The 17074-nt window shown below is 42.9% G+C and overlaps 1 protein-coding gene across 6 annotated transcripts in view; it reads right to left on the reverse strand.

The window, feature by feature from the left end:
* Positions 1-140: 140 nt before the first annotated feature.
* The window catches only part of ARHGEF12 (Rho guanine nucleotide exchange factor 12), a 145822-nt gene continuing 128888 nt past the window's right edge, over positions 141-17074 (reverse strand). For 4 of the 6 annotated variants that reach the window (XM_078058860.1, XM_036115453.2, XM_036115451.2 and 1 more), the window contains 11 exons: positions 14341-14418; positions 12945-13020; positions 12250-12417; positions 11288-11375; positions 10701-10787; positions 10487-10566; positions 9947-10180; positions 6985-7452; positions 5921-6237; positions 4775-4844; positions 141-4208 (listed from right to left, as the gene is read on the reverse strand). In XM_078058860.1, the coding sequence (XP_077914986.1) occupies positions 4198-4208; positions 4775-4844; positions 5921-6237; positions 6985-7452; positions 9947-10180; positions 10487-10566; positions 10701-10787; positions 11288-11375; positions 12250-12417; positions 12945-13020; positions 14341-14418 (1677 nt within the window). In that variant the 3' untranslated portion in view covers positions 141-4197. The other 2 variants (XM_078058857.1, XM_078058861.1) reach the window with 2 other exon arrangements.

A 17074-nucleotide genomic window follows, 5' to 3' on the forward strand; every position in this document is an offset into this window, starting at 1 on the left:
AAGATGCTCTCACAAGCAGCAAGATGTGGGACGCTCACTGCCAGTAAGATTAATTAAGGCCTCCTTGGTGCCTAAGCTTTTCCAACGTAACTTGTGTAAGTCAGATCAAGAAGAATATAAATAAAGAGTCACATCCTTGGTTCCTTTAAGCATATTTAATATTTGAACTCTCATTTTCTATTTTCCCAGACCCCAGAAAACAGAAAGTTTTTAGATGACCAATATTTTGTTCCAGAAACATACAGCCTTATCAGCTAATTCATAAAAGAGCTATTTTACAAAGGTACATCTGGATAATTAGAACAATAAAGTCTTTTAGGCATTTCAAAATGTGATCAGTAAAAATACATGATTATTAATAAAGTTTTTTTTAAAGATAGTTCCAGATTTTTTTAAAAGTAATTTCTGTTAAAGAGTACATGATTGTATGGTGAACAAGGAAAATAAAATGCTCTAGTAGGAAGAGGCTTATTAAAAATAACCAATAGTGTGCACATGACAGTTCCCACTTCTGCAGCACATCTTAGCCATCGGCACCCGGAAATGGCAGACAGGGCTTCCTTCTACGACGTACATTTTTTTTTTCTCTACCAATTTATTATCAAAACCATCAGTACCAGTGGGGAAGGCATAAGGAACGAGGCAAAGGAAACTCTTCTTGAAGAAAGAACAATTTTGCAGATCTCGGAAAAGGGGTGCGACAGTCAGAAGAAAACAGGGTTTGCAAAACAAAAACTCTAATGGTAGAGGGGAAAAAACCAGCCAGCAGAAAGAGGACCAGGAGGTCCTGCCAAATTTTCTATTTTGAGGTCCTCTGTACACACTTCTCAGTGATACCCTCTGTGACATACAGGGAAGGAAATATTGACCAATGCTCTAGTAGCTCAAAATAACATCATATACCACCTTCAGAGAAGACAGTTTCCAGTTTGAAATACAGAAGCTCCATGTAATATACCAAATTTACCAACATCACACAAAAAAAGTATGCAAGTAAAAGACAACTCACAGGAAGCATAATTATTTTCTTTAGCTTCTAAAAAGAAAAAAAAAAAGCTTTTCTCCTTTAATCACATTAGGTTCCCCCTCTCTCCTCCAAAAACAAATAAAAAACTGTTTTTAATGAGACGCATCATTGGGGTGCCTAGCTGGCTCTGTCGGTAGAGCATGTGACTCCTGATCTTGGGGTTGTGGGTTTGAGCCCCACGTTGGGTGTAGAGGTTACTTAAAAATAAAATCTTAAAAAAAAAAATAAGACAAAGAGGCACATCCTTTCTAACAGTGGTTAGAAGTTGTTTTGGGGAACGGGAAGCCAAAAAGCTAATGAAATATACCTTCTTACGGTAAAACATAATAAATAGTTACAGTTTAGGTTCTAAAAGCCAAGACAACTCAGGCAGTCCAAGTTAGCTGATTTTAAAGTATGCAAAATATATGGCTTCTAGGGCTGTAATCATGATTTTAAATTATAGCACTTTGGGGGCTTGCTGATTTGCCTTGATTAACTCTGTTCTCTGAAAAGGAAGGAGACACTCCAAGTGTAATTTGCCACTTAATAGCAAAGGACCCATTAGGCCCACAGAAGAGAGCCCAGGGTCACAGCAGGTCACTTCAATGGCTAAAACCCAGCTCTCCTGCTCTGGGGAGGTTGCTTTGTTCACCACCCTTGGATCCAGCTTTTAGTCAAGTAACTTTGAGAAAACAGCTTTGATGGTGACCACTGTCACTCAAAGACAGGATGAATATCTAATTCCATCATCCTGAAGGGCAGATACGGTATCAAAGTAAAGTGGATGTGATTATAAAGGCCCAAAGAAAAGGAGGGTGTGGGAGGCGAGGCTGAGAAGGAAGGAGGAGGGGAGGAGTTAGGCTGGTTAAGATAAAAAGAACACTCAAAATTGTGGAATCTTTTCAGACTTAAGACTTTGTTGTGGGGCTTCATTTAAAAATCTAGATATGAATTTATTTGGAAGTACTAGAGCTATGGTCAAAGTATTTTTCCAGTTAGCCCGGTTCTAAGGAGAGGTTAAACTGCAGGAAAAGAAAAGCAAATCGTTGTTAAGGACAAGATCTGGCTGAGCTAGAACAGAAACCTAAGTTTCTTAAATGCATGCTAGAGAATCACGTGACTACCCCTGGACTATCTGAACTTAAGGTGAAAATTCTATTTTTTATTTACCTTTCTCCTGATTAAATGCCAGCGGAGGACACCGGTGTCATGTGGCTGCGGAGCCGGGAGTGACGACCTGTTTCCAGCCGCACGTAACCATTCCGTTTCTATCTGCTTCTCTTAAGAGCTACAGAAAGCTCAAGTCCCAAGCTTCACTTACTAGCTTCTGCTTCCAAAATTTTTACTCCCATTCTGGTTTAATTGATACTTGGTCTACAACTCAAAATAGCATTCTAATTTAGAGATGAGATCCAACGATCCGAGTTGGGCTACTTAAAAACCTAGATCGGGTTTGAAAAGGCAGGAAACGGGAATGCGGACACGGATGAGCTGGTTAAGCTATAGTGGTGTTTATGGAAGTAGGGAGGGAAGCCTCATCACTTGCCATGAGAGTGCAGGGGAAGAGCAAAATGACATCCCGATTCCCCACAAGGTTCAGAGGGCGCTACTGAAAGATATGAGCGGTGGAGGAATGGTTTGCATATTAACAGAATTTGAAGATTTGACAAATGATTTAGTGCTAGTTGGCAAAAATACTCCGAAACATATATACCCGATGCACAAAGAAAACCACAGAAACCCAATATAGCCGAAGGAGTTCTCGAGTCGCGATTCTGCAACATTGACCCTCTGTAGGGTGCTGCGGTACTATGATTCATTCGAGAGCAGGCAGTCAGCAACCCCTTGCCCACAGTTTCCAGTGTATGCTCTGGTCTGCAGTGGTGAAGGTCAGTCATGCACCAGTGTGGAGAAAGCTCCGGCAGTGAAACCAGAGGATGTGGTTCTGGAGCTGGTCTGAGCAGCCCTGCCTGCTCCACCACATCCTCACCACCCCGCTCGTGGCTCTCCTCTTAACTCAAAGAGCCCTTTGGCACCATCAGTGCAAACGTAATATCAGAGTCAAACCTCCAGGTACGAAAATGTTACTGGCCTTATATTCAGCAGTACCCGTGGCCAACGGCAGCCAACTCAGTAGTGATGCAGTCAGCCAACCTTCCCACTCTTGCCCCCGCTCCCGCCCTTCCTCCACACCCCACCCCGCCACCATCTGAAGCGTCTCCATTTGTTTGTTTTTCCTTCCTGCTTCGTCCGCAGGGATAATTTTACACAAGTGCCGAAGTCTAATGTATAATTATAAAAATGAAACAATACCAAGAATAACAAATTTATAGCCAAGAAAATAAAATTTGCTTTCCTCTCCCTCCCAAATCCCTACCCTCAATAGAAAAGAAGAGAAGAAAACACACCCATTTTCAAGTGCCTGCTATTTAGTACATTGAGGATTTTCTGTTAATTGGGGGTGGATCCCAGCTACAGAGAAGAGGTGCTTGCCTCAGGTGGGAGGAAGCCTACCTAACTCTGCCCACCTGGGTAGCACACAGCTCAAGTCCTCTGCACGCAGGAGCCATGGGCATACTGAGCCTCAAAGACAGTGCCTACCGGGCGGCAGAGGGCATGGAATACAGTTTCGTGAGGGCTGGGTGCTCCTCCCTTCCCCGGCTTACTTCCTCCTCTCTGCCTCCCCACCCAGCCTCCTAATACCTCATCCGGAACTCTTGGCTTCAGGAGCAACTGACCCTCGGGTGTACTAAATACGAAGGGCTAAAACTCTCACTACTCAATTAAAACAAAACATGGCAAAATAAAAATTAAAATGTGCTTTCAAATACGGAATGAAGTCAAATAAATACATCTGATTTTCTCTTTTTCTTAAGTCTAAGTAAAATTTCATATCCTACACCCAAAGCTCTATACATTTGGTTTTTGTTCTGAATCAAAATGAATTTCCGATAGGAGGAGAGCAGAGTGAGAGAGTCAGGGCTCCCTCCCTGACAGACCCGTGCAGCTGCCGGACGGTGAGGAACGAGTCCCGCTCTGGGCGCCCGGGCACGCGGCCACCCCTGGGGGCTTCACAGGCAGACCCTCTGTCACACACACTCTCTGCGTCCACGGTGGAGCCAGGATGGGTGATGCGAGGCCGATGCTCAGAGTCCAACAACCTTCAGTCACCTCCAGGACACACGGCTCTAACTTTTATCTGGGAAGAATAAAGATGTGTGGAGATCAAATTAAGAAGAACAAATGAACACCTGCCATCTGTGGGTCTCGGTATGTCTCTCTGGATCAGAAAGGCCTCACTGGAAAACAGGTAAGCAAATGAGGACAAACTGCTGCACTGAACACAGATCCATTTGCAGTCACGGGGAGACGGCGCTCCCGCCGTTAGGACAGACACCAAGGCACAGCAAGGCCCACGGGGCACGAGCCTCCCTCACATCAGCATGGCAAATCTCTCAGGAATCTAGGATTTACCAGGCTTACCCCTGCCCTGTGTTCTGCTCTTGCAAAGGTAAAGAAGGAGGGGGTGGGGGCGGGATGGCGCAGAAAAAAGACAGCCACAGCTCCTTGTAGAAGGAGAAGCGCAGAGTCAGCAGATAACAGCCTCTGCTTGATCTACGATGTTTGGAAACAAGCGGCTTTTTAAAGACAGGAAAGAAATGGAATCTCAGGAGGTTTCCACTTTAAAGAAGAATAAATCATTTCATTCGATGTACTGTTCAGGCAGAATGATTCGAGAGTCGGGAATCCACAATTTTCACATACCTGAGTGCTTGTCTGTGAGGGCTGATCCAGCCAGCCTTTGGCAAAGCATGCTGTAACTTTCCTCCACCTTCTGTAAAATAAAACCCATCGGTTTGCCATTTGAACATCGTAATTTTTCTTTATGCAAACAGGAAGGCAAGCTTTTTCATATTACCAGTACGTGCTTCTAGATTTCAACATTAACGTCGTTAAGAATTTTGTTAGTGGGGTGGGGGGAGAAAAGTGAACTGCATTCCTTTTACCTGTTTCTCCCTTGAGTGAATAACTTAAAACTCTGTCACGTAAAGGTGATTCTCCTACCCCCAGAGTCACCCTGAAAATGGTCCCACAGGTGACATGAGCTGTGTTAGGGACAACCTGCCCAGAATGGCCTTCTAGATACCTCATCAGCCCCTGGATGACACCACGTACAATCACATGAAGAAGGGAAAACCTATCACGTGAAGTTAAAAGAAAAACTAAGGGACATCAGTCTTTAGCTAAACGGCTAAGAACACTTTTAATGTTCCGAAGCCTCTAACTAAATGAAATCATGAAAAAACGTTTGGGCTCTAGCAGTTGTGTCTACCGATGCCAAACTTTAGGATAAAGTCCTTTTCTCAGAATCACCACTGAAGTCAGTTTTGAAATAGCAGCCTCAACAGTGACCTCAACTCCAATTCACAGAATTCCACTCAAGTCTAGCTCTCCAGATCACGGGGGCCACTGGAGCCAACTTTTGTGTGTCAGAGCGTCTGGGAAACTACCCACATCACCTAACAATTCACGGATAATTAGTAAGTGAAAGCATTTTCTAGCCGACATTCATACCAACACGAGCCCTCCTGTGTCACCGGCTTGCTGTTCATTTTCTCAGGGAGGCCAGCCAATCATCCCAAATTTATCTGGGTTCTTACACTGAGAAACCCACCCAAACATGCCATCTATGTAGTACTACGATGTTTGCTGCTCTTGTGATCTGCAACCAGATGCACTGTGCTGATCTTGGCTTCTTACCCAAGTCTATTCACGGGTAATGGTCAAGGAAAACAGCAAACCTAGAACCTGAACAAGCTCACTGGCTTCAGCATTGTGGTCGTTCTCTACCTCCTCTCTGTGAAATACGTTTCTTTACCCAAGCCGTGAGGACGCTGAGGTCTGAGGTACCTTTAAGTGTTCAAGGTCAGCCTCGATCTTACGAATGTACTCCATGATCTGGCTCTGTGAGTCTGCACAAGAAGGGGGGCTCTGGATCTCAAAACAGGAATCATCCATAGCTCCCCAGCGCTGCTGGACCAGGAATTCTGGGGTGAACGGTGAAGCTGCCCCATCGGAATGGGCACGCTGGGGCGAGTGATGCTGCGGGGGGGCAGAGTCCATGGAGGGGATGCCTGTCGCGGGTGGCGGGGGAAGCGAGGAGGCAACCTCCTCATCCGTGGAGCTCTCCTGCACCGCGTCATAGCCATCCAGAATCAAGTAGTTTCCTGTTGACAGACACAGAGCAGCCTGATGAGCTTCGTGCTGCCATCCTCACATCAAAAAAGAGAGATGAAGTGATATGCTGACAACCTTAAAAGCCATTAGAGACGGAGAAAAACCATTAATTCCCCACTTCCCGAGTTCAGTTTTAAGTACATCAGAATCTTCTCACTTCAGGTTGAAGCTAAACTTAGCAAACTTTCATGTGATTTCCGAATAATTTCAGATTAGTTAGCATCTTAAGAGCTGGAAACTACAAAGTCCCCGTATGATCTTGCCTCTGCTTCCCGGCCGCAGAGCTCTCGCGCCTCATCGCCCACCATGTGCGCCCCGGCTCTCTGCTGCACTCCTGCTCCCTCAGTGCCCACGCTGCTCTGCTCCCATGCTACCCGACTGCCCTGTCTGCCCCTGGGTCTGCCTTACGTTTCCTCCTAATTCTTCTGACCATCTGACATCTGTTGGTTTACTTATTTACCACGACTCTGTCCTCACTAGTACTTAAGCTTCACAAGGATAGTGGACTTTCTGGGTTTTAGTCAATGCCCTCTATCCCAGCACCCAGGATGGGGTCTGGCACAGGGCAGATTCAGTAATTATTTATCTCATGAAAGAGTAAGCTACACACTTACACACACACACACACGCACATGCACACACGCAGAGGATGATGCGTGGATACCCAAACAACATTCGTCTCAGCACACAGCACAGATAACGATCAAAATCAAAGTTTAAATGTGAAAGAAACTTGCCTGAGATGCGCAAATTAACATCCTCTTCCTTCTTAACTGCTCCATCACCTTCTGATGGATTATCATCACTGTGTGCTTCACGGGCATCAAAAAAGTGCTCTCCACTCTCATCGAGACTCCCTTCTGGCTCTGCAGGAGGCATCTCTGGGGTCATAAGCATGTGGTCCATGACGAAGATGGTACTTGCCTGGCTATCTTGGAAGGCCAGTACCACTGAATCCCGTGAAGCCGGAGATTCAGTTGAAGTCCGTGGACTGTGACAAGTTGCAATGTCACCAGTTCCAGTTCTAAAGGGCATCTGTCCTTCGACAGGAGGATAGGCCTTACTGTTCTCTGAGTTCTGGGCCCCACCGTCTGTCTGCACCCCTGACGACGCTGTCCTGTAGCTTGGGAAATGTGGCCAGTCTTCCTGAGCGCTCTTCTCAGTCAAACCCAGCTGTTGCACGAGCAGCTGCTTCAGCAAGCCCACTGGAAGGTTCAGGGAGGGAGGGAAAAATCCATTCACACCAATAACCGCAGACTGCTGGAATTAAATTAGTGTGCGGACTTATCTATTACTTCCAAGAGTAAGTACCTTTTTAGTAACATAGAGTCAAAATATTAATTTCGTGTGATCATTTTTTTTTGTTTTGTATTGGAAAATGAAATAAGGCACCATCTAGAGAAGATGTAATATTAAAGGAGACTTGGAAAGATGTACGCCTTCTGAGTGGCGAGGCACTCCTAAATCTCTGACACCATGCCTTCCTCTCTTTTCTCTTCCACATAACCTGTGTAATACCCCAAGGTCCTTCTTAAAAGGATGTTAAAAAGCTGTGTTATGCTAGAAAAGAAGCCCTCAAAGTTTTGCTTTGTCCAGAAGCAGACACTGTATACACAGGCGTTATTTTTTCTAATTTTATTAGACACACTCTGAACATTTATTTTATCATTTATAATAACCCAAGGAATCTCCTTAAATGGTGAAGACAATAAAGCTGGCCTACAATGAGATTTACTTTCAATGATTTGGTAGCATGTCTACTTTCAAAGGATAAGAAAATGTGTATGGGTTTTTAAAAACGACCTTACTGATGGCACGGCTTCCTTGGGCTGTTGAAAAGAGAAGCAGTTCAATTTTCAACGGGCAGGTGTATGCTGTGCGGCCACTCATACAATGACAGACTCAGTACGACAGTGTCCGTCAAAGCATCGGAAATCATTCTGACTGTTCATTCAGGAGAATCGACAATAAATTAGATCTTAAGAGAATGTGACCAACTCCCGACGCTGAACTCTGGCTGAATTTCTATCTTCTGTTTCTTTGGACAGTCTCCACTAGTCTTTGGCGCTCTGTCCTTCTGCTCTACCCACCTTGCGTAGGTACAGTAGAATGCTATGCATTCCTACGGCTCTGACACTCAAACCCATCCCTTCCCCTACCCTCTCACCGAAGCCCCAGTCTTAAAAACTCCAACCTCCTGCCGGTTACTTCCTTTATAAATAGCTTTGCCAGTTTTAAAATTGAGCCCATAATCTCTGGCAAATAAAAAAAGGGGGAAAAAAGAAAGTGTGGCAGTGGGCTGTGGTGGTCCTTTCCGACTTTGATTTCTGACAAGAACGCTGAAATCATCTAAATATTCCCCTTTCTTTGCCCTTGTACCAAGTCGATTGTTTTGAGTATTTGTTGCGTCCTCACTTGATTTTTATTCCTCTGATGCCGTTCTAGTCCAGACCCCTTCATCAGCCTCAAGCCCCTTCACACTAGCGCCTTCACACTAGCCACAGCCTCCTGGCCTCCCCCCATCCCAACCCTTCCACCCTCTCAGCCTGAGCCGTCTGTTCTCACTAGTCATACCCGAGCTTCCAAACTTCAAATGGTTCTTGGCAGCCAGAGCCACCCTTCTCGGCCTTTCCCCTCCTCCAGCACACCTGCGAGACGGGACAGGCTCCCATTTGTAAGGGATTCTCAGCCAGGCTGGAGAGGGAGGGGGGAGCTAACAGAGTGGCAAGGGCCACCCACCTTGTGGGTGTGCGCTGTGTGTGTGTGTGTGTGTGTGAGAGAGAGAGAGAGAGAGAGGGAGGGAGGGAGAGAGAGAGGGAGGATGGGCCAGGGTGGAGAGTACTGCAATCTCTAAAGACAATAAGAAGAATATCTGTGCTCTGGCACGTGCTCTGCCATCCTTTTTTTTTTTTTTTAAGAAAGAGCGAGCATGTGTGCAAGTGTGTGTGTGTGTGTGTGTGTGAGGGAGGGAAGGGCAGAAGGAGAGACGGAGAGAGGGAGAGAGGGAGGGAGGGAGGGAGGGAGGGAGGGAGGGAGGTAGTGGGGGAGAGAGGGAGAGAAAGAGAGGGGGAGAGAGAGAGAGAATCTTAAGCAGGTTCCATGCCCAGTGCAGAGCCCGATGTGGAGCTCAACCCCACGAGCCTGAGATGATGACCTGAGCTGAAATCAAGAGTGGGACCCTCGACCAACTGAGCCACCCAGATGCCGTGTGCTGTGCCATCCTTAAAATCCAGAGGACTCAATGTGGTGTTCAGGGTTCACAGCGGCTGGCCTCAGCATCCTGTCTCCTACCTTTCCAAGCTTCTCTCCCACACCTTGCACTAACGTGGTCTGCTCGTGGCTCTCGGAGCACCCTTGGGGCCTCCTGCCTCTGTACTTCTGGTCCTACCATTATTCTTACCTGCATATTCTCTACATACCTATCTGAGTCTTACCCATTCTTCAAGGCAATAATCACCTCCCTCTTGTCTCCTGACGATTCCCTCTCCGGTCACCACAACCAGATCAATTCTGACATACCTGTACTGGTTACTTTAAAAAGTGGGAGGTTTTCTATCATCTTCCCAACTAGATGGTAAAATTCTTTAAGGGAGAGGCCAGAGTTCCCACTTCTTTGGATTCTCCCTAAGTGGCTGCACAGTACACGACACAACCCTGGTACTTGGCAAGTATCTGGGTTAACTTATGAGTAAGACTTACAATTCCTTAGTGCATCCAATGCCCACCGTTCTTCTGAGGCAGGCAAGTGTGGGTCTGGGGTTGTGATTTGATAACTTGCTCCAGCTTCCTGCAGAGTCCCATCTGCATGCTGCTCCTTAGCAAACTGTCTCTCAGCCACAAACAGATCATCTACCTCGGATTTCCCAGAGGTACCGAGTGAATGAGACTGAGGTTTTGACGATATTAAGGGAGACTCTAATCCCAAATCTCTGTCTGTTCAATGGAACAGAAAAAGCAGAATAGATCTTAAACAAAGCTTTTAATTTTTAACGTGAAGCATTCAGGAAATACTTGGAACAAAAATAACCACATGAGTACAGAGATCATCGGCTGTTAAGTAAAATATACGGCACTTAGAGCAGTGTTATAAGGGCTCACAGAAGGCTCACAAGCGAAGTTTGCGAAAGTAAACAGCTGATGCGAGAATCTGCATAAATCAAAAGACTTCGAGTTTCTTTGCCTTTTCACAAGTAACACACAGACTACATTCCTCCAGGTTACCCTAACAGATCAGTTTACCTGGACTCTGTAGACCAGGGACCGAAATGCTGTGATGTTCCACTTTTAACTTTGGAGCTGCTTCTTCATCGTTGTCTCCTCTGTGGAAGAAGGAAAACAACCTTTCAGCTTCATGAGGTGCCTAAACATCACTGCAACGAAACGTGAGAATCATCCATTCCCTTCCTGACCAAAGCCCAGAGTCAGTCCGACTACGAAGCAGACGACGACTCACTCGCAAGGTGGTGACTGTGGTAATGGGATCGGCTTTGCGGACTGTTCCTTCACGGAGGCAGCCATCCGGCAGATGAGGTCTTGCCAGCTGCAGGAAGTTTGAAAAGGATCCAAAATCCAAACGGGAAAGGGAAAAAAAAGCGCTTTAAATACACTCAGAAAGAAATAATAACAAAAACAAACCAGAAACCAAAGCAAGCCAATCCAACAAAAAAACCCTCCTTCCGCCAGAGAGTGTCTTTATTTTGGCAACGTAAGTAGAGATTATAAAAAATGGCTGTACCTTAAAGAAAAAGCTAACAAACAACATTATGGATACACTTCGCATTAAAAAACTTCACTTGGCACTTCTGAGAATTTTTCTTTAGAAAAGATACTTTCAGTAGTATAGAATCAAAATATGGGACATCAATCTAAAAAGGAACACGTTCTTAGAAAAACATCTCGAAAAGGAAACAGGAGAAGTGCTTGTTTCAAAGTAGTTTTTGGTTTCCAAAGCACTATTACAAAAACCAAGTTAAGCTGATAGAATAGTATGTTCAGGATAATAAAAACTACTAGAGAAAGGTAGCGCTATCTAATACGTACACGGTCTTTTCGGAAACCGTCTGTGCCACCAGTTCATAAATTTGGGCTCCATTGTCTGACATGGAGATGACAAATAAAGCTTTGTTATCTGGAAGAAAGAAGACAGAAATTACTCTAACAACATGAATATGACCTACAGAGGCCATGAAGGATGATGCTTCTAGGGTCCTGGTTCATTATGCACCTTAATCTGGGTAAAGGTTAATGGGCTCACTTTGTAAAAATTCATCAAGCTATACACTTAAAATTTGTGTGACTTATTGTATGCTACATTGTATATACTATACTTCAACAAAACCAAGATCATAAAAACTAGCAGGGATTCCACAGTAACTTCATAGAAACAAGGAGGTGTCCATATATCTGAATGACTGAACACTAGGACGTTTTTGCATTTACTTTGAATTGCCCTTTTGCTAAACAGTTACTTAATAATATTCAATAAATGGTAGAGAAAAGAGGTCACCAGTTTATCTTGCTGTTATGGAACTAACAGGTTTTAAAAGGGACTCCACTGTTACCACAGTTAATATATAATTTGCTAACTTAAACTGATTTCAAAAATCCCAAACTACACCCACCTCTCCGTTTTTGTTTGTTTGCTCTTTTATCACAAGTCAAAAAGCATACCACTCTAAGGAAAGCCTTTTCATTGGGATTACCTCTCAGTGCACCATCTTCCTTGGTGTCTGTCTATGATTTGAACATGGAATAAAGATCAAAGTAGCGTGCAGGAAATTTTCAAGTGCAGAAAACTGCTCAGAGGAACCTAGGCTTCTCAAGTAATTTGGGGGTATAAACTCTTAATTTACTTTCTAAGCAGTAAATACATTTCATTTCATTTGTCTAAGAATACAAAGAAACAAAACTCTATACTAGTCAGGCTATTTGAACAATACCGAACATCTCGTGCAACTTTATGATGAACCTGAGGGTTACTGTCACCCCGTGGACATACTTGCCTGTTGCCACTTGTCGAACCAACACTGTATTCAACTTAATGACAGGGCTAAATGTGTGTTTGCTATCAGCGGTAGATGCCAGAATCTTACTATGACATCTTAACACCAGTCTGTCATCCTGCTTTTGTAACAATACAAGAATGTCTTCGAGCAGCAATGTGTATAGATCTAGAAACCAAAGTGGGGAGAAGGTGATTAGCACAGAAATTGAGATGTGTTTTATAAACTTTATAACAATTTGACAGAGAAAATTTATTTCCGTTAAATCTAATATGTTTTAAAAATTGACTTGCTATTGTCTTTTTTAGTTTCATTTTTTAATAATTCATTTTTATCTTGTATCACACCAAAGTGTCAGTCTATGACTGACAAGAAATAAAAAAACCCCAATGATTCCTCATCATAGATAGTTTGAAATGGAGTGGTTTAAACAAAGCTTATTAGAAAGCTCACTGGAATACATGAATGCTGGAGACAGGACTGAATCATGACAAATTTTTCTGCTTCAGCCCTCGGTGAATATTTAACGCACTTCACCTAGAACAAAATAACATAAGCAGATCTTCTGCAAAAATAACACAGAGCAGCACTGCTCACTGCTGTCACTGAAACCCGTAAATGGCTGTCTCTTATCTTCCGCCCGAGGGAACTTTACTTCCTCCACTCTCCCCAAAACTGACAGACATTACACCTACCAATAGTTTTATCTCGATTCACCTTCCAGACCAATGGCCCTTCATGGATCATCTTCCTTTTTGTTAAATCCAAATTCTGCCAAAATAAAGAGAATTACACAGAGATTATTTCCAAGCACTTACTGTGATGATATTCCAGAGAGTCTCTTTTCAAGAAATTCCTCATGTAAAAGATACCATTTACTTTCACTATCATTACTGGTATCTGCCAACTACTGAACATAGAATAAAGACTAAGTTACAGTAAGCTGCATACAATTTCCTAAGTTAGAGGTATCTTGTAGAAAAACATTCAGGAGTGCTGCCTCCTAACTCTCACACTAAATATATGATAATTGCTTATGAAAATGAAGTTACAAACATTCAGCCACTGGATTTGTAGCCCATCCCCTAATTTTTCTATGAATAACTAGATGAGGATAATGCATAGCTTATCTATCTGTAAGAGGCCCGTGAGTGCCAGGCTCTAGTTACAGAGTTCTAAGGAATAGTACTCATGAAAAAGTCCAGGTAGTACTTGACCTTGCTCCATATATTAATAATTTATTTATTTTTTAAAGATTTATTTATTTGGAGGGGGGAGCAGCGGGTGAAGGAGAGAGAGAAACCCAAATAGACTCCTCGCTGAGCATGGAGCCCCATGTGGGACTTGATCCTGGGACCCTGAGATCATGACCTGAGCTGAAACCAAGAGTTGGACGCTTAACCAAATGAACCACCCAGGCGCCCCTAAATACTAATAATTTAGTAAGAGAATCATCTCTTAGTATAGGTAGCTCTAGAAAAATCTCATTCTCTGGAAGTGAAGGGGCTGAGCATATTAAGCATGCTTTTGATAAGCTGCTATATATGATATAAAAGTCTAGTTTACTAGCCACCAAATAAATCTACTCAAACAACCACCTACTGAAACAGTACAAGAAAGACTGAAAATCCCAAGCAGTTCCTTAATACAAAAGCCCCACATGATAGAAATGGCAATTACAAAATACTTTACTATCATTCCTGTAATGGTTTCAACATTTCTGCTTTTGAAGAGCTTCATGAAAACATTATCTTGTTTTACTCAATAATCTGGAAAGTTCCCAGAGCAAACACCCCTACTCTCACTCACACTATAAGAACACAATAAAATTAAATAACTAACGTTCCTTAAGTCCCCCACAAATCGTTACATAAAGTTAGTTTTACACAAAATATTCCTCTAATGAAAGACTAAAGTCATCTTCACATAGACCAGACGTTGAAAAGGAAGAACAGAATCATAAATATAGACAATCTATGATATAAGAACTTCTTCAGGTGATGGATGCCCCTCTGAGATGTTAATACCCTGCCAGGTCCTTAGTAAATTGTATTTTATTATTTTTTAAATTATGATTAGACCATCTCTCACCCTGAGCTCTTCCACGTTTGGGTACTCTGACAACTTCAGATTGGAGGTATCCAGACGACGCTGATAGTCTTCTAAACGCTGAAAATTAAGACGAGATGGAGCCAAGGTTACTGCTTTGGGTATCAATGGTCTCCCTGTTCCGAAGCCAAATGGATGTTTTTAACCTGCATTTTACAGAGCTCTCTGCAACACTAGACATGACTGACAGCTCTTTCTTTCTTTGAGAGCGAGCACATGGCAGTAGGAGCAGAGGGAGAAGGAGAGATGGAGAGATAAACTCAAGCAGACTCTGCACTGAGCATGGAGCCTGACAAGGGGTTCAATCCTAGGACCCTGAGATCATGACCTGAGCCAAAACCAAGAGTCAACGCTCAACCAATTGCACCGCACAGGTGCCCCACAGCTCACTCTTTCTGAAACCACCCCCTTTCCCTGGCTTTGGAGACATCACACCCTCCTAGTCTTCCTCTTCCCTCTTTGGCTATTTTTGCTCAATCTGCTTTTCAAACTCACTGACCTCTAACTAGCTTATGGTTATTTTTTGAATATATAAGTATGTACCCGGTACAAAATTTGAAAAGTAATATAAGGCACACAATGAAAATGAAGTCTCCCTCCAATCCTGTCCTCTTGCCTCCCCACCCCCAATTTTCTCTAAAAAAGCAATCTCTAATACCCATTTCTTAGGTAGCCTACGAGAAAAATTCTAAGCAAACAGAATATATGCATATATAAGTATGCTTGTCTCTGTACATGTTGTGTGTGTATATATCCTTTTAAAAAAGATATGGTAGCATAATATATTAATATATGTACTACTCAAATGGTGACATGATCACACACACATCTCTGTGTGTTTATTACTCATCAATGTATCTTGAAGAGTGCTCTACATTAACACATACAGAGAGAACTCACTCTTTAAATGGCTGTATGGTATTCAGCTCTATGAACGATCTACAGTTTATCTAACTACACTTTACTGATGGAGATGAAGTTACTTCCAATCTTCTCCCATAACAAATAAATACTGTCATAGCATGGCCTTAAAACATATATTTTTATAGATACGTGTAGACATACCTGTAAGATAAATTTCTAAAGGAACAACTATTATATCAAATCATATGTGTATTTTCCCCAAGATTATAAAAATGTCGAAGTATATAGAAAAGTCTGAATATGTATAGTGAGCACCCATATACCCACCACTTACATTCCAGTTAATATTTGATATATTTGTTTTATCATAGGTCTGTTCATTCCTCTAGCTATCCCTCAATCCACCATATATTTTGAGTGCATTTCACAATAACTTACAAATGTAAGCACACTTTACCTTTAAACATTTTAGTGTGCATATCATTAACAAGAGTCTGATATTTAGTTATTTTTAAAGTAAAATTTACATACAGTGAAATGTATATATTTTAAGTGTACCTTTCCACAAGATTTCACATATGCATGCACCTGCGTAAATGCCTAGCAAGATACGAAATATTGCTATCACCACAGAACGTCTCCTCATGCTTCTTCCTAGTTAATATCTGTCCCCACATGCCCAGTGACAACCACTTTTCTGACCTTTTTCCCACCACTGATTAGTCTGTTCTAGAAGTTCATAGAGATAAAATTATACACACACACACACTCTTGTCCGCTTTCTTTCACTCAGCATCATGTTTGTGAGATTCATTCAAGTCGTATGTATCAGGAGTTCATTCCCTTTTATTGCTGGAATTTATTATCCTAGTTTATGACTATACCTCATTCGGTTTATGCTACAAACATTCTTGTACAAGTCTGTGGGCACAGATCTTCATTTCTCCTGGGTAGATCACTAGGAACAAAATCGCTGGGTCAAAGGGCAGATGTATGAATATGTGCATTTTTAATTTAGGTACATATTGCCAAAGTGCCCTCTGGGGTTTTATCATTTTACACTCCAAACAACACATTTGAAAGTTCCTGTTTTCCTACAGCCTCATCAACAGAGCTGTCGTCATACTCAGTTCCTAAGAAATTATATCCAGGTCCAGGGATTCAATTAGTTCTATATATGCTCACAATTTACGTTTTTCTCTTCGGCACAGTCCTCTCAGAGGTGGATCCATATAGCCAAATGCATACTATACATTTTCACCTCATATCCCAAACTGAACTCTGCATCTGCCCCACAAATCCAGGGCTTCTTCCCTCAGCCTGTCCACCCAAATGTGCAAGCCAGAGACCTGGGACTTATTCCTACCATCACATCTCTCTTCAAATCCTTCTCTAAATCAGTCACCACATCCTATCAGTTACCTTCTAAATACTTCTCCAATTCTTGCATCTCTTGAGCCACCACCATTTGTCCTGAACTGCTGCAACAGACTAGGCTGAGCTGTTTCACCCCCTCTGTCCCCTTCAGCCCATTCTCCATAGACTGGTGTGAGTGGTACTTACAAGGCGAAAAATCTGAACACGTCATTCTTCTTAAATGTCTATAATGAATTCCTACTGCTCTCAACATCAAAATCTTTTAACATTGTCCACAGTAGGGCCCTGTATGACTTGGCTCTGATCTACTGTACCTCATTTCACACCACTCTGACTTTGCTTTTTAGGCACGATCCACACTAACCTAATCTTTCCGTTCCTCAAACAGGCCATGCTTCCTTTTTACCCCAGGGCTTCTGTATATGCCGTTCCCTCTACTTGTAAGGTTGCCCCCCCTTCCACATTCTTTTGGTTT

Source organism: Halichoerus grypus, chromosome 11 (assembly GCF_964656455.1).
Source record: "Halichoerus grypus chromosome 11, mHalGry1.hap1.1, whole genome shotgun sequence".
Taxonomy (NCBI): Eukaryota; Metazoa; Chordata; class Mammalia; order Carnivora; family Phocidae; genus Halichoerus; species Halichoerus grypus.